Here is a 21,978-nt window from a genome sequence, read left to right on the forward strand (position 1 = left end):
GAAGGTAACAGTGTTCCATGCGCCTTTGGCGTCTAGTCATGCTGGCCACATGACCACGGAGACGTCCTCGGACAAGCGCTGGCTCTTCGGCTTTGAAACGGAGATGAGCACCGGCCCCTAGAGTCGGAAACGACTAGCACGCATGTGTGGGGGAACCTTTACCTTTACCTTATCACCCTGCCCCACCATCGATGGGGCCAGACGTGACCGAAGAATCCCACACTGAAACATAAATGCTAAAAAATAAAATCTTGTTTTCTCCTTTTTTTACATATAGTTCTGGAAACACTTATCTGCTGGTTCTCTAGAACTGCTCTGTGATTTGCAAATGGTCCTGCTCAGCATGTTCAGATAGTTTATTATAAACACCATTTAGTCATCATTAATGGTCCTTCTTGTAATGTATTTTACTGACCCTATTTTAAAGATCACCCAAATAGTTTGGAAGTGTTTCTTTGTTTGTTGGGAATTGTGTTGAAAGAGTTTAATTTTTCAGTCCAGCTGCTTCTATTGCTGATAGGCTGAGGCCAACTGGCCCAGAGCCTTCTCTTCTGGGTTACATCCGGAGGCCTCTGGCAGGGAGTGTGCATTTGATATCCGCAAGCACAGAGACCACATCGTGATGGAATTCACCGGAGGAGACATTTACCAGAAGGAATTTGATCCCAAAGTTTACCTGCAATATTTTCATTTTGGAAAAGGGTCAGTAGAAGACGAATTCCTGGAGTTTGTTTTGAAATGCTTTTGCAAAATCTTTACTTCAGGTAGGTGATCCATTCATTGCTGCAACTCTGAAGGGGGAGAAAGACTGTAATGTAACTCCAGGGAAAAGGCCTTTGAAAGTTTTCAGCAGCACTAGGTAAGGCCTCTCTGTTGGGAACTCTGAGCCGGGGGCTGGCTTATTCTTAAGCAACTTTTCGTGCCTCTGAAAGGTAATTTTCTTCAAGCTGTGTTGAGCTCATGGTCTGCTGAGTCAACGATCCTGTTGGCTTCTTATGCTTTATTTATTTCATATATGTAATTGCCGCATCCCTGCAGTCAAACTTCTGAAAGTGGTGAGTGTTCTGTACTGGGCTCATTGCTGGAGCAGCTAACGGCTCTCCAGCAACCCAGACTTTTAGTCTCTTGTGCTGCAATTGGCTATCTCCAGGGGGCAATGGTTGTTTCAAACCTATAGCTGCCACCTAGGGGCTAGACTATATATTGCGGCTAGTTGCGACAATTCTCCAGTACAGTTCCAGCACGAAATAAACAATGAGTTATCCTGTACTCAGCTTTGCGTCTTCATTCCTGCACCAAAGAACCCGCTAATTAACAGTGAGCTCCTCTTCTTCTTTATTCCAGGGGTGCTGAAAGGGGGCACCCTAATCGATATTGGCAGTGGCCCCACCATCTACCAGCTGCTCCCAGCATGTGGGTCCTTCGAGAACATTATAGCCACCGATTATCTGGACCAGAACTGCCAGGAAATTACAAAATGGCTGAAGAAGGATCCCGAGGCTTTTGACTGGTCCTCAGTGGTGCAGTATGTATGCCAGCTGGAGGGAAACAGGTAGGGAGGCACAAGGATATCTGTCCATTAGAAAAACCCCATGGGCTTAATTTTACAACTGATCAGGTCAAAGTTCCAGAGAAAGTTCATTATTGGCTAATGGCAGGAATGGAGAAAAGCCAGCCAAGCAATGCTGCCTGTTGAACTGCTCTGTGTGGTAAGGGAAAGGTCATCCTGATTAGCCACAAAAGGGACAGAAGCCAGAGGGAAGGGACCAAGCAGATCAAGAAAAAGAGAACAAGGAGAAAAAGAGAGAGTGGTGGGAGGGAAGATTCAGCCCAAGCTAAGTGGGGAGTGCTAAACCAGATCATTGGTGAAGTTTACATGTTAACAGCAGAAGAGAATATTTGTAGCCCAGGATTGAATTGTGGGATCTTTCATGGTCACTGAGCTTGGTTGTTTGCTTGCAGATGCTTCATGACCCAACTAGGGAACTTCTTCAGTACTACAAGGGATTTGCAGGGAGGAGGAGGAGGAGGACTGTGGGGTCCTTGGCGCACTCTGAGCTTGATTGTTTGCTTGCAGACATTTCAGGACCCAACCAGGGAACAACCTCAGTATTAGAAGGGGGGTTGCTTTCATTACTTAGCTGTATAATGAAACATCTGCAAGGAAACAACCATGTTCAGAGAGCATTAAGGACCTCGCAAGCCTGATGCATATTTAGCACATTTCCCTCTCAAAATTCCATATTTTTGAACCCCTTAATTGACAGGAATTTCACTTTGGTAGCTGAGGGTGTCTATCTAAGGCTGCACATACCAGCCAAAGGGACTTCTATCATTCTCCTTATCAACATATTTCGGGTGTGCTGGAGAGCTACTTCAAGCCACCACTTCTAAGCTGGTTCAGTTGCATTCCAGAGAGGTCTCAGACCCATCTATTTATTGGCTTGTTGGTGTGCCTCTAGGGAGACGTGTGCAGAGAAGGAGGCCAAGCTGCGAAGAAGCATCAAGCAGGTCCTCAGATGTGACGTCCACCAAAGCAACCCACTGGCTCCCATCTCTCTGGCCCAGGCCGACTGCCTTTTGTCCACTGAGTGCCTGGAGTCAGCCTGCAAAGACCAGCCGAGTTTCCAGGCCGCCTTGAAGAATCTCAGTTCTCTGCTGAAACTCGGGGGACACCTGGTACTCGGTGGGGTTTTAGGGTGCACTTTCTACAGGGTGGGCCCTCATAAGTTCTCCAGTATGCTCTTCACGGAGGACATGCTGAAAAACGGCCTGAGTGCCGCTGGGTTTGCCATTGTAGAATTCAATGTGGAGCCCAGGGTTTTTAAGACCAACATGGAGGACTGTGATTTCTCTGGAAAGTACGTCATTCTTGCCCGCAAGGACAAAGAAGTGTAAACCTTGGTGGCTTTACTGTATCCTAAAAGCCACAGCATCGCTTTGGATCTGGAACGTGCTTGTTCCAAGCCCATCCCTACCACGGTCTCGTCTCCGTTTTAGCTTTCTAAGTGTCACATGAAGGCTATGATAAACTGGCTTATAGGCCAGTTGTGAGGTCACACGCTCAATAAAGATGGAAGAAGTTAAAATAAAGGACTTTCTAAAACAAGCAGGCATTGTGTTGGTCTATTTTTAGTGAACATTTAATGAAAAATAAACAAATCAGGCAGAGAACAATGAAGATGCCAGCATTCACCTGGGTTTTCATGAATGGGCCAATTTTATTTATTTATTTGTCAATGGTAAGTGTTAATTTTTCAGTGAGCTTAAAAAATTTGGGCACCAAGATTAGCCAAAGTTTCTCTCAGGCTGTATTTTACACCATACATTGGATTAAAATGGAACATCTACATTTGGGTAAAGGAAGACGTCCTTCAATCCTCTTGTGTTTTCATGTCACAATTTCTACTTTGTTGTTCTGTGTGGCCATGATGTGATTTGCATTTGACAAGAACAAGCCAGATGCTTCTCAGCTGAAGGAGAGGCCCTGGAGGACCCCAAGATCCCTGGCCAGGTCCATCAAGATTTGAGGGGGAACTGAGAAGAGGGCGGCCCCCAGGAAAATCCATCCCTGCCTTTTGTAGACTCAGAGGCCCCACAGAGGAGGACCGAGGGGCCCAGACTGGATTATGCCTGAATTTCAGGCAGCTCAGCAGAAGAAGAACATCTTAGCCTTTCCCCTGAAAATACCACCAACAAAGCATCTACTGCAGTGTATACTGATACGTGGTTGGATACCCAATTTCCAGTCCAGCAGCTCCACCTTTACACCCAAGTATCTCATTTTCTGAGCTTGCAAACTGTACCGAGTTGCAAACTAACAAAGCAGATCGGTGGAGGTCACCTGCTAAGCCATAGGTCATCCTAGATCAGGGCTCACGTGAGGCATGTTATAGAAGGACTGCATTCCTGAAGGGCATCAGGGACTTTTCTTGGAGCCTCTGCATCTGACTGGCTGCTGCTTATAAAAGTTTTGCAGATTGCCAAACTGCTAGGTGTTTTGGAAAGGCAAAGATTCTCCCAAGGGGACTTTTTATTATTTATTTATTTTCATTTCATTTCATTTCATTTATTGGATTTCTATACCGCCCTTCTCCCTAGGGACTCAGGGCGGTTCACAGGGCATATATAAATAGGTATACAAAAATTAAAAGAAAATTAAACCATGCCCAATTAAAATATAACAATAATGAAATAATAAAACCATTTTAGTTAGTTAGTTGGTTTAGACAGAAAAAACATACACGCCAGGAAAGCTGCATCTTTCTTAAACCTAGTATATCTTCTTTGTGGAGATAAACCACGGAGAACCATGGGGATCAACAGCCTTTAGTCTTGATGCTGGAGGCAAGTTAATTTTCTACCCAACCAACCACGGGTGGGGAGGACTTCAGCGCGGGAGAAGTCCTTCAGCCTCATCATAAGAGCTGCTCTCCACAACATGTTGTCCCTGGAACCACCTGATCAACCGTTGGGCCATTGAGGCACCTACTTCCTCTCCCCTTTGAAAAAGGTCAGATAGTGAGATAGGGTGATAAAGGCTTTGACCAAAAGGATGAGGAAGAGGGAACAGAAAGAGGACTGACCTTCTGACCATGGAGTTCTGGGCATCAGGATTTGGAGGCATCAAGTAGACACTTGAAAAACTTCAACCCAACCAAACTAAAAAGCGAGGGTTGAGTTTTTGGCAGGATTTCAGTTGAAATGGAGCCAAATTTCACAGAAAAGGAATTTTATGCTAAGCATTTTGTTCCAAAAGATTTTTTGGAATCGTATTACACCTTGAGCTCTGGAAATAATGCAGAGAGTGACTTTTTAATATTCTTCCTGAAAAATCTCCACAGGATATTCACTTCAGGTAAGTGTTTATAACAGGTAGAAGTTGGTGGAGATAAATTGGCTCCCAGGTTAAGTGGAATCAGTGTAATTTATGCTCTCAGACTAATGTGCAGACTGGAACATAAGTCTAATGTTCTTTTTGCAAGTATGTGAATTATGCAAATAATTGGCTCAAAAATAAACTTTAAGGCCACGCGTGTGTAAATATTTTTGTGTAGATATTAAAATATGGGTAAGTATGACACATTTACAAAAAACCATGTATTGATTGAAAATGCAGGGCAGGGGAATACAAATAGTTGTGTCTATGAAAGTGCATAACATGTATAGGCTAAAAAACGTGTTTAGCAACTGAAGTGGACAAACACTCAGCGTCCAATTCAAGAATGTAAAAAGGAGGGTTGTATCTATTTCGTAAAGAGACAATTTTCATTCCAAAAGTGTTGTTGAATTTTTTCTGCCTAACATGAAAGATCATTGCCACAAATCATGCTTCAATGGTGGGGTTTCTAAGTGCACCTACATCTCAAGCACTTTAGCAAAACACAACCCTCCCCAAAACAGGCCAGCAAGTTAGCCATATTAGGGGGACCTAGTCAAGGAAATGATGCATCTTGAAAAATTGTGTTTGGGTTGATATGGTCCAGATGGCATCCAGGGAGACACCCTGATCGACATTGGTAGTGGCCCATCCATCTACCACTTCCTCTCTGTCTGTGAGTCCTTCCGGGAGATCATAGCCACCGATTACACTGACCAGAACCGGGAGGAGATGCAGCGATGGTTGAAGAAGGAACCGGGGGCTTTCGACTGGACCCCCGTCATGAAATACGTCTGTGAGTTGGAGGGAGACAGGTATGGAGAAAGAAGCCACATTGGCCATGTAGCTACCCTTCATTTAACAACTTCTTGACTTTTTCGTTTTGATTTGTCCTGCTTTCTGGAAGGGCTCATCTAACTTATAGGCTGGAGGAAAAAGAAGCCTTTACATATACTGAATAAAACAGTATGGTTCACACATAAACCAGAGAAGCACAAAATAAGCAAATGGTATCTCCTATGGAAAACACAGAAGGCTCCTAAAACAGTCAACTGACTGGATGTCTCACCCCAGACCAATAATGGTCAAACACATCCTGAGTGCACCTCCTCAAGGAAGGTCACATTAACCTAATGTAATAATGGGTGTTTGTTCTCAAACCTGTTCTCCCAATGAAAGTTTGGGGAGAAGGGCTGTTGGCCTCACGTTGTGTCTTCCCACAGGGAAAAATGGCCAGAGAAGGAAACGAAAGTCCGAAGAGCCATCAAACAAGTCTTAAATTGCGATGTGACCAAATCAAAGCCTTTGGCTCCAATGGTTCTTCCTCCCGCAGATTGTTTGACGTCTTCTCTGTGCTTGGAAACGGCTTGCAAAGACCTCTGCACTGACCGATCTGCTCTGAAGCACATCAGCTCGCTGGTCAAACCAGGAGGGCATTTCATTTTATCCACTGTCCTCAAAGAAAACTTCTACATCGTGGGACGGCATACCTTCTCCAACCTCTTCCTGGAGAGGGAGGTGGTGGAAGAGGCAGTGAGAGAGGCTGGTTTTGTTATGAGCTGGGCTGAAGAGATCAGGTTCAAACTGCACTCCTCAATCACTGATTCTAAGGGGGCATGCATACTCCTAGCTCAGAAGAGCAGTACCTGAGATGAGGCAGCAACTAGAAGCTATTGAGGTTTACAGTTGTCATCATTAGCAAATAAAAATTAGAAGTATTCTTGAAAGCTGTTCCAAATCAGTTGTGCTGTACCAAGAAAAGCACAAATATATAATTTGAACCAATAGAAGGAAATATTTGTAACTCAGTGTTGAACTGAGGGGTCCTTGGTACTCTCTGAGCTTGGTGGTTTTCCTGAAATTGTTTTATTCACCAAACTAGGTAACATCATCAGTACTTGGATTATATTACCTACTTTGGGTAAAGAAACATCTGCAAGAAAACAAGTAACCTCAGAGAGCAGTGTCAGCATAAAGAAACAGATGTCCTGTCCTCACTTAAACACAAGAGTGGCACAACGTTGAGCCTTAAATACATGTTTTCCATGCCATCAGCAACATTGCAGCACCCCAATGTGGCCCTACCCTGTTTCTATGTGGATTGTGACATCTCACAATGACATTTGTGGCTATAGGTATAACATCATCAGTGCTAGAAGTGCAAATTCTAGCCCCTTTTAACACTGATGATGTTACCTAGTTGGGTAATGAAATGTCTGTAAGCAAGCAAGCACAGAATGCACCAAGGACCCCATATTTGGTCTCAGGACTGCAGCTGTCCCAGTCAGGAATTTCCCAGATGTTATACTACAATTCCCATAATTCTTATGCCAGTTTCCTATAAATAATGAAGACTACATTGCAATATATCTGTAAAGTCACCAAATTGGGACTCAATTTAAAATGCTCTTGTACCAATGTGCAGGACACAAATATAACACAAACACATTCACACAGAGAGAGCCATGACTAAGAAAGATACAGGTAGCACCAGAGCAAGGTGGAAATAAGTTTGGTTGAGATTTCTGGCTGCATAATTTTAAATTCCCATTTGTCTCTGCTTACCTGAGTCCCATAAAGAGTCTACATGAATGTTTTAAAAAATTCTAGCTATCACAGAATGATTTATAAATGTGAACCTGTCCTCATTTTGCCTTCTGAAAATGGAGCAAAAATAAATGGATTTCCATTCTGTCTTGTCAAAGTTATTTAAGGGCTGATTAAAGAAAAAAATTCTGCCTACATTCTGCCTCTATTCGGAAAGGTTGCCTCTAGCCCAAAGCCACCCCTTCATTTCCTGAGATTGGGGGGCTTGTCTAAGGATTTTCAGGTAGCAAGAGACACGGCTCTTTGTAGAAACCATAAAAAAATTGGATTCAGAAATAACTCTCAGGGAAAGCTGGGGGTTTTTTGGACAAGCCCAAAGAGTGCTTGTGATCATCCTGAACCAGCCAGGATTCATAACATCAGTAGGAATCCCAGAACTGGAAGCAATTCCTCAACGAAGCAACTCAGCACGAGTAGAGAGTTTAAAATGAGACGAAAGTGAAGCTGGGGGTGGAAGGGAAAAGATTCCCTGAAGTCCACCAGGGATGGAAGGCCAGTTGCAGGCTGAATTGTTCTTCTGTCTTACTTTGCAAATGGAAGCATAATGTTGAACAGCCCAACAGCCCATTTGGAAGATGTTGGCCCGGTATCTCTGATCAGCCATGCGGGTTGAAGCTCAAGCAAAGATTTGCTTCTGTGTCTTGGTGGAAGTGCTGAATGACCTCTGTAGAGGTCCTGAAGACACGTCCAAAGGTCACCTGCATGCCTTCAGAGCCTGAAGTAGTCTTTTGCAAACTGGGGAAAGGGTGGCCTCATGGGAAGGACTCCAGTTAGGGAAGAGATAGGAGACACGATTGGAGTAATTCTGCTTTCCAGATGCAGAAGAAGAAGCCCCATTTCTGCTGGGCTTCAATCATCTTGAGGACAAGAGATGTTCCAAGGCCCCGTCATCCAAAACCTTTCGGAGAACAGAGTACATTCTTCAGATTTTTCAGGGAACGATTCTGCCTCAGAATTCGTCCTGCTGGCCAGTTTAGAAGAACATCTCCTGCAGCCCAGAGGATTGGGGCAACCCAGGAGGCAAAACATGTTGGGTTTGGAGGGCATCTCCAAGGATCTTAGGTCAGATCAGATAATATCAGATTTTAGGTTCTGACTGCAAGATTTGGAACCAATAAGCAGGAAGTAAGACATGACTAGATTAGGGCGAAAGCTAGGAGGGGAGCTGGACGTGTAAGAAATAGAGCTGGGATTCAGCAAGAAAGGGAAGAGAGGTTGTCTCAAAGGTGAGATGGACGCTGGAGCAAAACTGAAGCCCAAATGAAAAGGGATCCCTGGCAAGAGAAACAGCTTAAAGGGGGGGAGGGAAGGGAAGGGAGAAGGAGAATAAAAGAAAAGTGGTGTTTGTGTATGTCTCTGTGTCCCTCTCTATGTCACTCTCTGCAATGGAGAAAAACGGAAATGACTGGAGAAGCCAAACATTAAAAGGGTCAACTGCCTGGAAGAATGATAAGTGCAACTGTGCCAGGGAAGGAGCTAGGAGGAAAAGCAAATGACAAAAAAAATTATGGAAGAGAAAACTTGGAGCCCCACCAGGCCCCATTCCAGGCCCTCATCTGTCTCACGGAGGAGCAAAACAGACGTTCTCTGCCCCGGATGGAGGGTGCTCGGAGAGGTGAGGTGGGAGTGTTTGGACAACTGGCCCCGAGGGGACAATTCTCCACCATGCCTCTCCTGCTTCTCCTGCCCTCAGGCAAGAAGACCCTCCCACTCCTTTCTCCCTTCCTTCCTTCCTTCCCTTTTGTGCAGAGAGGAAGGGGGTCTTTCCAAGGGAGAACAACGGATGGCATAAGATGGAAAGGACGGGTTAGGTCCCGGCTTCAAATCTCTTGGTAGGAGGTGGGCAAGATGATCACCTTGCAAAATAGAACAGTGTGGTTTGTTGAGAAACCAATCAATAAAAGAAACTAGGGGGCAGAGGTAACAAACATAAAAATATAAAATATTAGTCCCCGACTGATATTTAAGTCAAAACAAGAAGGGATTCTTGCAGAGAGAAGGGTTTTCCTTTTCTTGAAGGACAGCAGACCTGGGAAGCCTGCCCTGTCTCCATCCATAAAAAGAAGGGCAACTCTAGGTTGACAAAGGTTTGGAGGCAGGCAGGTCATACTCTTCCTGTCTCCCCCCCCCAGGGAAAAATGGCCAGAGAAAGAAGAGAAGGTCCGAAAAGCCGTCAAGAAGTACCTGAAGTGCGACGTGACCCAACCCAACCCTTTGGCTCCGCTGGTTCTTCCCCCTGCAGATTGTCTGAGCTCCAGTTTGTGCTTTGATGGGGCTTGCAGAGACATCCCCACCTATCAATTGGCCTTCAGGAACATCAGTTCCCTTCTGAAACCAGGGGGGCACCTTCTGTTTAATACATCCCTTGAAGGGCACTACTATACGGTTGGCCAACGCAAGTTCTCTGCCCTCTACTTGGAGAAGGAGGTGATAGAAGAGGCAGTGAGACAGGCTGGCTTTGTCATTAAATGGATTGAGGAGACCAGGATCCACTTCCCCCCTTATGTATCAGATGTGAAAGGGCTGTGCATTCTTCTTGCCCAGAAAAGTAGCCCGTGAATATTAGGCAGCTGTGGATGTAACACCCAGAGGCTTCCCCAACCATTGTTATGAAACTGTTACACAAGTTAGGGAAAGCACACAGCACGTGGCTTCTGTGATCTTTTCCATGCCTTTCCTAGTAGGTTCTTGGTGTAATAAAGTAACATCTTGCCTCTGTGTTTGTGTGTTGGTTTGTGCTTCCCTTGTGTTGTCTCTCTCTTCTATGTACGTGGATTCTCTGAGCATGCGTTGCCCTGTGCTGCCTTCGGCCCTGCCCTTTCTGAGATGGCACTCCCTTCTTCCTGGCTACCTCCCACTGGGTGACCCTCTCTGCGCCTCCGGCCGCTGCTCTCCTACAGGTGCGAGCCCTGCGCCCCTCTCTCTCTGTTGCCCCAATGAGCGGCAATGCTGAGCCAGCTCAAAGCAGAGGCTGGTCACCCATGGGGCCACCACTGGCCACTGGGAGGTGAGGGGGCAGCCTCCTTCAGCCCTCTTGGCCTTACCCCCTTCCTATCTGCCTATGGTCTCACCTCTAAATGTCCTCCCACAAACATTTGGATTGTACAGAGCTGGGTAAAAGATCTTGCGCTCTTGTTCTTTGCTCAGGCAGGGACTCCGCCAGAATTTGTCTTCATGTGGAATCTGTCCAGGACACGGGAGGCTGATTTGCAAAACAGCTGCATGCCAGAGTGCTTTAAGCTGGTGAACCAATTGCGTAAGACGGAGAGGACAAGTGAGGTCCTGGCATCAAATCTCTTGCCTGGAGGTGGGCAAGATGATCACGCTGCAGCATGCAATAGTCTGCTTTGTTGAGAAACCGATCCGCAAGAGTAATCCGGGGATAGAGTCAATAAAGATAAAAATATTATAAATTCAGGGCTTGAAGAGAGCAACCAGCAGTTGGGAAAAGAGATTGTGGGGTGATGGAGGAGCCTTTCACAGAGGGAGAGTTCTATGCTGAGAATTTTCTTCCCAAAGATTATCTGGAAACATATTATAAAGTTAACCTTGATGCTGATGATCAGCTTGTAACCTTTTTCCTGAAAGGGGCCCACAGGGCATTCACCGTAGGTAAGTGTTGACTTTCTCAATATTAACCTCAAGGTGAGGGATGCTTGTTGATCTGAGATAGCCAGGAGGAACCAAGAGGCACAACGCAAGCTCATTGGTTCATATTCACATTTGGAATATTCATATTCATACTTGGAATATTGCATCCAGTTTTGATCGCCATGATATAAAATAGATGTTGAGACTCTAGAAAGAGAGCACAGAAAAGCAACAAAGATGATTAGGGGGATGGAGATTAAAACATATGAGGAATGGTTGCAGGAATTGGGTATGTCCAGTCTAGAGAAAAGAAGGACGAGGGGGGACATGATAGCAGTGTTCCAATATGTGAGGGGCTGCCACAAAGAATAGGGGGTCAACCTATTTCCCAGAGTACCAGAAGGCAAAAAAAGAAGCAACGGATGGAAACTAATCAAGGAGAGACGAAACCTGGAATCAAGGAGAAACTTCCTAACAGTGAGGACAATTAACCAGTGGAACAACTTGCCTCCAGAAGTTATTGATGCCCCATCATTGGAGGGTTTTAAGAAGAGATTGGACAGACATTTGTCCAGAATGATATAGGGGCTCCTTCATGTCCAGGAGGTTGGACTTTGAGACCTCCAAGGTCCTTTTCAAATACGTTACTCTGTTATATTCACAATTTTGCTCATTATAACCTGCTGCACTTAGATGTTCTCTTCACGGTAAGTGGAAGTAGCTTACAGAAGGCAGATGCCAAAATGGTCACAAACATTATTTGATCTTTTACATAACATAGTATAGTATAGTATAGTATAGTATAGTATAGTATAGTATAGTATAGTATAGTATAGTATAGTACAGCAATTATTCCAGTACAGTTGAGTAGAGTAGAATAGAAGATTTTTTTTGTTTTTTGTTCAGAATTTTATTTTTATGTACAGAAAAACTGACAGAGGTGGTCTTAAAATGCCCAATTTTAAACTATATTATGAGGCTGCGGCTTTATCATCAGTTATCTATTTGAGCAGTCTGACCTGGTCTGATGGGTTAGGGTTGGGGTTTTAATACATTTTAATTATTGTTTTAACCTTGGGCATTTATTTAATCGCTTTTAACTTTTGTATCCTGTTTTTGTATTTATTGCCCTGTACACCGCCCTGAGTCCTTCGGGAGAAGGGCGGTATAAAAATATAATAAATAAATAAATAAATAAATAAATAAATAAATAAATAAATAAATAGTGATTGGTTTAATCTAACACAAGGGAGATTATTGAATATTGAGGGATGTGATTTATTATTTGGCTGGCATGCATATTTATTGTATGATAAGAAGGTGGATAATGTTTTTAAGACACATACTATATATTAAGGTATGCCCTGTTGCAAGTCTGGAAAAAATATCGATATAAGCTAAATTATAAAATATCAATTTGGGCAATACCTAAACATGCAATAGAAAATATAAGTGTGGGATTTAAACATGATGTAACTACATATAAAGAAATTCTGAGAATGGAAAGGAATGTATGGCAATTAAAGCCATTTAATATTTTAAAAGAAGAAAGAATAGTGCAGACTTGGTTTCAGTATGGGCAGTTACAAGCTAGATGGAAGGAAGATCAGAAAGTTGGTATTTTGACAACTGATGAAAATTTGGTTAAACAAATAAGAGATCAAAGTCCAGCGCATATAAGGAGGATATATAATGCACTGATAGAAATAGATTCAGAAACAGAACTTGTTAAAGACTGTATGATAAAATGGGCCCAGAATTTTCAGGAGCCCATAACGATGGATATCTGGGAAAAGATATGGGTCAGAAATGTAAAATTTACACAGGCACAAAATTTAAGAGAGAATTTTTATAAAATGTTTTATAGGTGGCATTTAGATCCTAAAAAATTAGCATGTATGTATCCGAATTACCAGCCTAAATGTTGGAGGTGTGGTTGTGATGATGCAACGTATTATCATATATGGTGGACTTGTAAAAAAGTTAAAGCTTTTTGGATTAAAATTTGGTGGATATGCAGAAGATATTTAAGAAAAAGATAAGGTTTTCTCCACAGTTATTTTTGTTGGGTATTATTACAGATTGTACTGTTATAGAAACTAAATTGATGTTGAATTTAACTATGGCAGCAAGACTCTTGGTAGCGCAATATTGGAAGAAGGAGGAACTGCCTACTATAGAAGAGTGGACTTTAAAAGTTTCAAACCTGGCGGAAATGGCAAAGATTTCAGCATACTTGAAAGAACAATCACAACAGAGATATATTTTGGAATGGAGAAGATGGATTGATTATATTCAGAATAAATATGGGACTAAAAAGTTTCATTTAGCATATGAGTGAGCATTAGCATTATAGGCTACTGCTAAGTTTGTAAAGCCGCCCTGAGTCTTCGGAGAAGGGTGGGATATAAATGGAATTAAAATAAAATTAAAAAAATGATGTATTATTATTTATTTATTATTATTTAGTTATTTGTTAAGTTTAAGAGGAGTTAACGTGCGATAGAATTTAAAGTGTTTTTATTTTATTTATTTATTTTATTTTATTGAATTTATATACCGCCCTTTCCCGAAGGATTCAGGGTATAATTTTTAAAACATTAATACAAAAATTAAGACCAATTTAAAAAAGATTAAACTAAGTCCCTGCAACATGTAAGACCCCAGTTAAAACCCAATTAAAACTCAGCCTGACCCGGAAAGCTCGAAGAGCCAGGTCTTCAGGTCTCGGCGGAATGATCGAAGGTCGGGGGCAGTCCTAAGCTCCACAGGCAGCTGGTTCCAGAGGGCAGGCACCCCCACAGAGAAGGCCATCCCCCTGGGTGTCATCCGCCGGCATTCTTTGACCGGCAGCACCCTGAGAAGACCCTCCCTGTGGGAGCGCACAGGACGAAGGAAGCTTGATGCCGGCAGCAGGTGTTCCCTCAAATATCCTGGACCCAAGCCATATAGGGCTTTATAGGTCATCACCAGCACCTTGAATCTCACCCGGAGGGCAACTGGAAGCCAATGCAGCTCGTGGAGCAGAGGTGTTACATGGGAGTAACGGGAAACTCCCATCACAAATCGCGCGGCTGCATTTTGCACCAGTTGAAGCCTCCGAGTGATCCTCAAGGGCAGCCCCATGTAGAGAGCGTTGCAGTAGTCTAAACGGGAGGTCACGAGCGCATGAGTGACTGTGCGTAGGGCATCTCGGTCCAGATAGGGTCGCAACTGGCGCACCAGGCGAACCTGGGCAAAAGCCCCCTGGTCACGGCTCCTATATGATCATCAAAACTGAGCCGTGAATCCAGGAGGACACCCAAGTCCTTATAGTTAGTTTGCATGTTTTAGTTTATGTTTGTTAGAGGTAATACCCTGTATTCAGCTCTGGGAAGTCAGGGGGGGAGGGAGGGGGAGGGAGGGGAAATATGTTTAAAATGTATTTTAAAACTTTTTAATAAAAAAAAAGAAAAAAAGAAAAATTGACACATCTATCCAAGCTTGGTGGCCAGCTCTTTAGCCTTGGCCTTTTCAAGTTTAGCAATCCGAGCGACCGATTTGGGACCCAGGACGTCCCCACCCCAGTGATGACGAATCTCAGTGGGGTCTAGGTCATGTGCAATCACCACCAGCTGAGCCTTCTTGTTCTCCACCAAGGTTGTGACTGTGTTGACACCTGCTCTCAGCACAGGCGGCCTTTTGGTTGGAACGCCGCCCTTCCCCGTGGCTTTCTGCTCTGCCCGGGCCAACAGTCTCTGCTTTTTCTTTTGCTTGGTCTCAGGCCTGTATTTGTGAGCCAGCTTCAGAAGCCGAGGCACTGTGGAAAAAGACATTAAATTAGAACTGGAGGATTTCATTGGCCAAGTGTGATTGGACACACAAGGAATTTGTCTCCGGTGCATAGCTCTCAGTGTACATATAAACAACAAGGTGGTAGGTCACAGATCATAGTTACAATCATTAATCATAAGATACAACATCAGGTGATAAATCATAGATACCAATAGGAGAAGGTATTAGGAGATATGAGAAAGATGAGAAGATGAGAAAGATGAGAAAGATAATACAGCCTACTACATGGGCAAATATCTTTAGGCCTAACACAGTGCTGTGGAAATTGGGTGTTCAGCTGAATGATGGCATGGGAAAAAAACTATATGTCTAATTGTTTTGATATGCAATGACCTATAGCGACGTCCAGAGGGGAGAACTTGAAACAGTTTACAGAAAGATATGGAAATGAAACCCAAGCAATTGGCTTGTGGACAAACATTTTCACATGTGTGTTCTTCTTCTTGTGAAATAAGCAAACAGCTGGGTTTGAAATAGGTTCATGGGAATGCTAAGAAGACAGGGGTGGCCAGATGGTAAGGTGGTCTCCAGGATGCTCTTTGAAGGGCTTCTGGTGCTTCTGAGGCAGTTTAGATGGGCAAAATAGGCAACAGTGTGAGGAATAGCAGACGTGAAGGACCCAAAGCAAACTGAGCTTCAAAAACTCTGCATTTGGTTTGATGGCCTCCAGATGGCATCAAGGGAGATACCCTGATCGACATAGGCACTGGCCCAACAATCCACCAGTTCCTCTCCACCTGCGAGTCCTTCCGGGAGATCATAGCCACCGATTACACTGACCAGAACCGGGAGGAGGTGCAGCGATGGCTGAAGAAGGAACCGAGGGCTTTCGACTGGACGCCCATTGTGAAATACGTCTGTGAGTTGGAGGGAGACAGGTAGGTAGAAGGAGAGTATATCTTTTTGTTTGAAAGACTTTAAGATGCAGATTAATTTAGCCTCAGCCAAAGAAAGCAATCAGGAACTCTTCTTCCAACTTTACCTAATCTGTCCATCTATGAAAATGTAGCAGGAGAGATTTTGCATCAGGAACTTAACAGGAGAATAATTGTGCAGATCCAAAGACTCCACACTGAAGAACCCAAGTAGACTCTCTCAGAAAGCTTTGCTAGCCATTGCTGATTTAGATGTGCCCATTGTGCTAGCAAAGCAAAATCCACTATCCCTCCTGAGCAAATAAGAAACGGAGATCCAGTTGTTCCAAGCTCAGTCTCAGTCTCTCAATTCTTCTGAAATGCTTCAGAAGATCTGCAGGGTCATTTCCTGCTCAACGGTCCATGTCTTCTTTGGGCCTGAGTGGCTCTTCTCCTGCCGGTTCCAACTGCAGAAGGGCAGTGGGAGTCCATGTGCTGCTCAGGAGTGAACTAACTGAAGATACAAATTGACCATTTCCATAGCAACCCTATAATGCCAGAGAAGAGACATCATCACATAAAGGCTGCCATTATCTTTTTGCATCCAGGGACATAAATAATGGTATATTTATGATGACATAGTCACACCTGGCTCTATTAATTTATTGAAATAACGTACAGTATAGCACCCTCTGCATCTGTGAGGTAGGTGGTGCCAAGACAAAGATTGATGACCATAGAGGCAGCTACATGGGGACCCAACCCTAATCCTGGGTTCCTTGTGTGGCTGGGGAATTCTGGGAGCTGGATTCCAAACATCTTAAGAGTTGCCAAGGCTGAGAAACTCTGTTCCAGAACTTCCAGGTCCCCGACTGATATCTGAATCCAGACAAGAAGGAATTCTTGCACAGAGAAGGGTTTTTCTTTTCTTGAAGGAGAGCAAACCTGGGAAGCCTGCCCTGTCTCCATCCATAAAAAGAAGGGCAACTCTAGGTTGACAAAGGTTTGGAGGCAGGCCGCTCATACTCTTCCTGTCCCCCCCCCAGGGAAAAATGGCCAGAGAAAGAAGAGAAGGTCCGAAGAGCCGTCAAGAAGTACCTGAAGTGCGATGTGACCCAACCCAACCCTTTGGCTCCGCTGGTTCTTCCCCCTGCAGATTGTCTGAGCTCCAGTTTGTGCTTTGATGGGGCTTGCAGAGACATCCCCACCTATCGATCGGCCTTCAGGAACATCAGTTCCCTTCTGAAACCAGAGGGGCACCTTCTGTTTAATACATCCCTTGAAGGGCACTACTATACGGTTGGCCAACGCAAGTTCTCTGCCCTCTACTTGGAGAAGGAGGTGATAGAAGAGGCAGTGAGACAGGCTGGCTTTGTCATTAAATGGATTGAGGAGACCAGGATCCACTTCCCCCCTTATGTATCAGATGTGAAAGGGCTGTGCATTCTTCTTGCCCAGAAAAGTAGCCCGTGAATATTAGGCAGCTGTGGATGTAACACCCAGAGGCTTCCCCAACCATTGTTATGAAACTGTTACACAAGTTAGGGAAAGCACACAGCACGTGGCTTCTGTGATCTTTTCCATGCCTTTCCTAGTAGGTTCTTGGTGTAATAAAGTAACATCTTGCCTCTGTGTTTGTGTGTTGGTTTGTGCTTCCCTTGTGTTGTCTCTCTCTTCTATGTACGTGGATTCTCTGAGCATGCGTTGCCCTGTGCTGCCTTCGGCCCTGCCCTTTCTGAGATGGCACTCCCTTCTTCCTGGCTACCTCCCACTGGGTGACCCTCTCTGCACCTCCGGCCGCTGCTCTCCTACAGGTGCGAGCCCTGCGCCCCTCTCTCTCTGTTGCCCCAATGAGCGGCAATGCTGAGCCAGCTCAAAGCAGAGGCTGGTCACCCATGGGGCCACCACTGGCCACTGGGAGGTGAGGGGGCAGCCTCCTTCAGCCCTCTTGGCCTTACCCCCTTCCTATCTGCCTATGGTCTCACCTCTAAATGTCCTCCCACAAACATTTGGATTGTACAGAGCTGGGTAAAAGATCTTGCGCTCTTGTTCTTTGCTCAGGCAGGGACTCCGCCAGAATTTGTCTTCATGTGGGGTCTTTCCAGGACACGGGAGGCTGATTTGCAAAACAGCTGCATGCCAGAGTGGTTTAAGCTGGTGAACCCATCCAGTCTTCTACCTTGATAGGTCCCATGCCCTTTGGCGTGGTTCAGGCTGCCCAGAGGCACCCTAGGGCCAGGCAGCTGCAATTTTTTTAAAAATTAGGAGAAATTGTGGAACAGGTTAGGACAAGAAACCGCTGCTGGCAAAGAGGCAGAACAAGGCTGGTGCCACACTACCTTTTTGTACCCATGCCCAGAAGAGGTGGCTGGTTGGCAAGCACTTTGGAGCCATGGGGGAAAAATGATGGGTTGGTGCACAGCTGAGTGTCCAGGCATATCTGAGCAGCTCTGCACTGGATTTGCTTCTGCATCTTGGTAGAATTTCTGAATGAACTTAGCAGGTTATTTGTAGAGGTTCTGAGTGCACGTCCAATGGTCATCTGCATGATTTCAGAGCCTGAAATAGTCTCCTGTAAAATTGTGTCTTGAGAATTTGGGAAGGGTAGCATCATTCACAATATCTGAAGGATCCAGGTTGGAAAGGAGAGTTGTAAACCTCTCTTGAGAATCAATGGGAGATATGAACCTGGACGATGTTGTCCTCCTGCATTTGCTAGAGGCTCCTTGGGGTCATTCTGCTTTCCAGATAAGACTCTGAGTGAATATGAGGAACACAAGAGATAGATGATCAATACTTTCAAGTTTGTGCCCTGCCATTGTGCTTCTCACAGGAAGAAGGTGTTGAGTGGACTTGTGACAGAGGAAGAAGAGCACCACTATCACAAGATCCCTTTTCTTTTGCTGGATTTCCCTTATGTGCAGGGCAAGAGATGGTTCAGTGGCCCTGGAATCCAAAATGTTTCAGAGAACAGAGTACATTCTTCAGAAAAGTCCACCCAGAATTTGTCCTACCTGATCAGCTTAGAGTGTTGGCTTTGAAGAACAGTTCCCACAGCCCAAGGATTATAGCAACCCAGGACACAAACTATTTTGGTTTTAGAGCTCATCCTCAAGGATAAGATAATATCAGATTTTAAGTTCTAATTGTGGGGGTAAAATTCTGGTAGTGGAAGTCCACTCCTCTTAAGGATGCCAGGGTTGAGAAACATTGCCCTGCCTGTTCTGGGCTCAGCTCTAGGAGAGTGATAAACCAAGAGATGAAATAGATGCTACGCTGTAATTAGCAACCCTTTGGAGCCAATAAGCAGGAAGTAAGGGATAGGTAGATTAGGGCAAACACTAGGAAGGAAGCTGGACATTTAAGAAACAGAGTTGGAAGTCAGAAAGGGAAGGGAAGAAAAGTTGTACCAAAGAAAAGTTGGACTCTGGAGCAGAACTGAATCCCAGATGAAAAGGGAGAAATTACTGACAGCGAGAACAATTAATCAGTGGAATAGCTTGCTTTCTTGGGTTGTGGCTGTTCCACCACTGGAGGTTTCCAAAAATAAACTGGCGAACCATCTGACTGGGACAGTATAGGACTCCTGCCTTGAGCAGGAGGTTGGACTAGAAGACATTTGGGGTCCCTTCCAGCTCTGCACCAGATGTAGGGCAGTAAGAAAGGGGAGGTGGAGTCCAGTGGTGGGATTCAGCTGGTTCGCACCACTTTGGCAGAACCGGTAGCTAATTTTTTGTTGCCCAGGCCCAGAATGGACTTCCAAAAGCAGTATTCACACAGAGAACCGGTTTTCACATATTTGAATCCCACCACTGGCGGAGTCTAATGGTTTGGATACCTGGCCCTGAAGGCACTCTTCTCTGCCTTCTCCCTCCTGTTTCTCTGGCTCTCCTGCAAGACGATCCACCCCCTGCTTTCCCCTTTCCACTCCTTGCCACGAGGGGAAGGGGTTCTTCTGCTGCCTCTTTTGCAAGACAGAATATCTGATTGTGTAAAATGGAGAGGTCAGGTCCTTGCTTCAAATCTGTTAGCAGAAAACGGGGAAAATAATCATCCTGCATGATCTGCTGAGGAATGTATCTGTAAGGGAAATCAGGAGGTGGAGCCAGCAAAGACCAAAGTATAATAGTAATCCAAGCACGAAAGGAACAACCAGAAATTGGTAAAAGTGTTTCTGGGATGATGGAAGAGTCTTACAGAGGGAAAGATTTCTACACTGAGCATTTTGATCCCAGAGACCATCTGGAAAAGTACTACAAAGTTAACTTGGAGGATGGTGGACTGGGTCAGTTTGTAACCTTTTTCCTGAAAGGGGCCCACAGGGCATTCACCACAGGTTAAGTGCTGACTTTCCCAATTTTAACCTCAAGATGAGGGACCCTTGTTGATCTGAGATGGTCAGGAGGAGCCGAGAGGCAGATCACAAAGTCATGCTTTCATTCTCACAATTCTGCTGATGATAACCTGCACCACTTAGAAGTCCTCTTCGGGTAAAAACAGCCACAAAGTGGTAGATTACAAAAGGCAGATGCCAAAATGTTCACAAACATCCCTTCCAGACCTTTAATTCTATGTTTTATTACTTGAACTTTTCTGCAGACCGATCAGGAAATGAAACACAGGGAAGAAACTTCCCCAATCTCTTTCTCTTGCGAGAGGGACAGGTGGGTGGGTTGGAAATAGGTTCACGGGAATGCTAAGAAGAAAAGGGCTTTCCAGGTGATCAGGTGGCCTGCAGGACAGCTTAGATGGGGGGAATTGGCAACAGCACGCAGCACAGCACATGGGAAGGACCCAAAGGAGACTGAACTTGAAAAATCTGTGGTTGGCTTGATGGGCTGCAGATGGCATCCAGGGAGACACCCTGATCGACATTGGCAGTGGCGCAAGCATCCACCAGTTCCTCTCTGCCTGCGAGTCCTTCCGGGAGATCATAGCCACCAATTACGCTCTCCAGAACCGCGAGGAGGTTCAACGATGGCTGAAGGAGGAGCCGGGGGCTTTTGACTGGACCCCCATCGTGAAATACATCTGTGAGTTGGAAGGAGACAGGTAGGTAGAGGAAGAACTATCTTTTGCTTTGACACTTTCAAAACTCTGATGTATACTGAACTAGAGAAGACAACCAGATGCCTTTCTTTCAAATTTCGCTAGTCTCTCCATTTATGAAAATGTAGCAAGAGATTCTGCAATCAGGAGCTCAGCAGGAAAGCAACTGTGCAGACCAGAAGAGTCCAGCTTGAACAACCGAGGGGACTCTTTTTCAGAAAGCAGGGCTAGCTGCTGCTGAGATAGAGAAGGCTTTTGTGTCCATCCTGCCATGAAAGCAAAGTGGCAACAAGTCCACAATTTCTTCTGAGCAGATGGGAAATGGAGAACCAGTTGTTCCAAACCCGGTCTCGTTTCAATTCTTCTGCAGTGCTTCAGAAGGATCTGCAGGATTATTTCCTCCTCAATGGCCCATGTCTCCTTCTGTTTTATTCATCCCTTGAAGCGCACTACTATACGGTTGGCCAACACCGATTCTCTGTCCTCTACCTGGAGAGGGAGGTGATAGAAGAAGCAGTGAGACAGGCTGGCTTTGTCATTAAATGGATTGAAGAGACCAGGATCAACTGCCCCCGTCCGAAGCAGATGCAAAAGGGCGGTGCATCCTTCTTGCCCAGAAATGTAGCCCATGAAGTAAGGCAGCTGTCAATGTAACTTCCAGAGGCTTCCCCAGCTGTTGTTAGGATTTTGTTATACAAGTTAGGGACAGCACACACATGGCTTCTGTGATCCTTTCCTAGAAGGTACGAAAATGATTTTGTGTATAATAAAGTAACATTTTGTATGTGATGGTTTCTGCTTGGCTTGACGTGCAGGTTCAATAACATTGGGATCAACTGTAAGCTGAGGGTATATACTGGTCCAGTCTGATTTTTTTAAAAAAATGAAATGATGCTCTGCTTCAATGGTTAGATGGGCTACAAAATGGCACCGAATCTTTTAAGATTCAGCCTCGCACCGGACAGCGAAGGATGCATTGTGTTTAGGAGGCAAACCTATTGCCTTGCCGGAGATTATTCCGATGATTTTACAGTCCAGACACTAGCTGTCTCCATAGTGCCCTTCTGGAACAGAATGAGAGAATTAACCTGCCTTAGGAAGTAGCTGTGGCAGCCGAGACAATAAAAGGCAGCAAAAATGAGATCCTGCTAACGCCCCCCCCCT

General features: G+C 44.8%; 3 protein-coding genes across 3 annotated transcripts; all 3 read left to right on the top strand.

Annotated features, from left to right (window-relative positions):
* The first annotated feature begins 598 nt into the window (after positions 1-598).
* On the top strand, positions 599-3,074 carry LOC310644057 (nicotinamide N-methyltransferase-like). The gene is made up of 3 exons (XM_083368822.1): positions 599-764; positions 1,345-1,552; positions 2,463-3,074. The coding sequence occupies exons 1-3, from the start codon at positions 623-625 to the stop codon at positions 2,896-2,898; spliced, it is 786 nt and encodes a 261-aa protein (XP_083224948.1). The 5' UTR covers positions 599-622; the 3' UTR covers positions 2,899-3,074.
* A 1,630-nt stretch (positions 3,075-4,704) lies between these two features.
* Positions 4,705-17,238, top strand: LOC310644094 (uncharacterized protein; the record flags this gene model as incomplete). The annotated part of the gene is made up of 8 exons (XM_083368866.1): positions 4,705-4,858; positions 5,487-5,694; positions 6,103-6,456; positions 9,619-9,928; positions 10,634-10,793; positions 11,006-11,098; positions 15,582-15,789; positions 16,812-17,238. The coding sequence occupies 8 exons, from the start codon at positions 4,705-4,707 to the stop codon at positions 17,236-17,238; spliced, it is 1,914 nt and encodes a 637-aa protein (XP_083224992.1).
* Positions 17,239-19,613: 2,375 nt separating this feature from the next.
* Positions 19,614-21,913, top strand: LOC310644095 (nicotinamide N-methyltransferase-like). The gene is given in 4 exon segments (XM_083368867.1): positions 19,614-20,101; positions 20,610-20,817; positions 21,063-21,382; positions 21,385-21,913. Coding segments are annotated over 4 exon segments (747 nt in total). The 5' UTR covers positions 19,614-19,944; the 3' UTR covers positions 21,447-21,913.
* Positions 21,914-21,978: the final 65 nt, after the last annotated feature.

The sequence above is a fragment of the Vipera ursinii genome, assembly GCF_947247035.1.
Source record: "Vipera ursinii genome assembly, chromosome: 8".
Lineage (NCBI taxonomy): Eukaryota > Metazoa > Chordata > Lepidosauria > Squamata > Viperidae > Vipera > Vipera ursinii.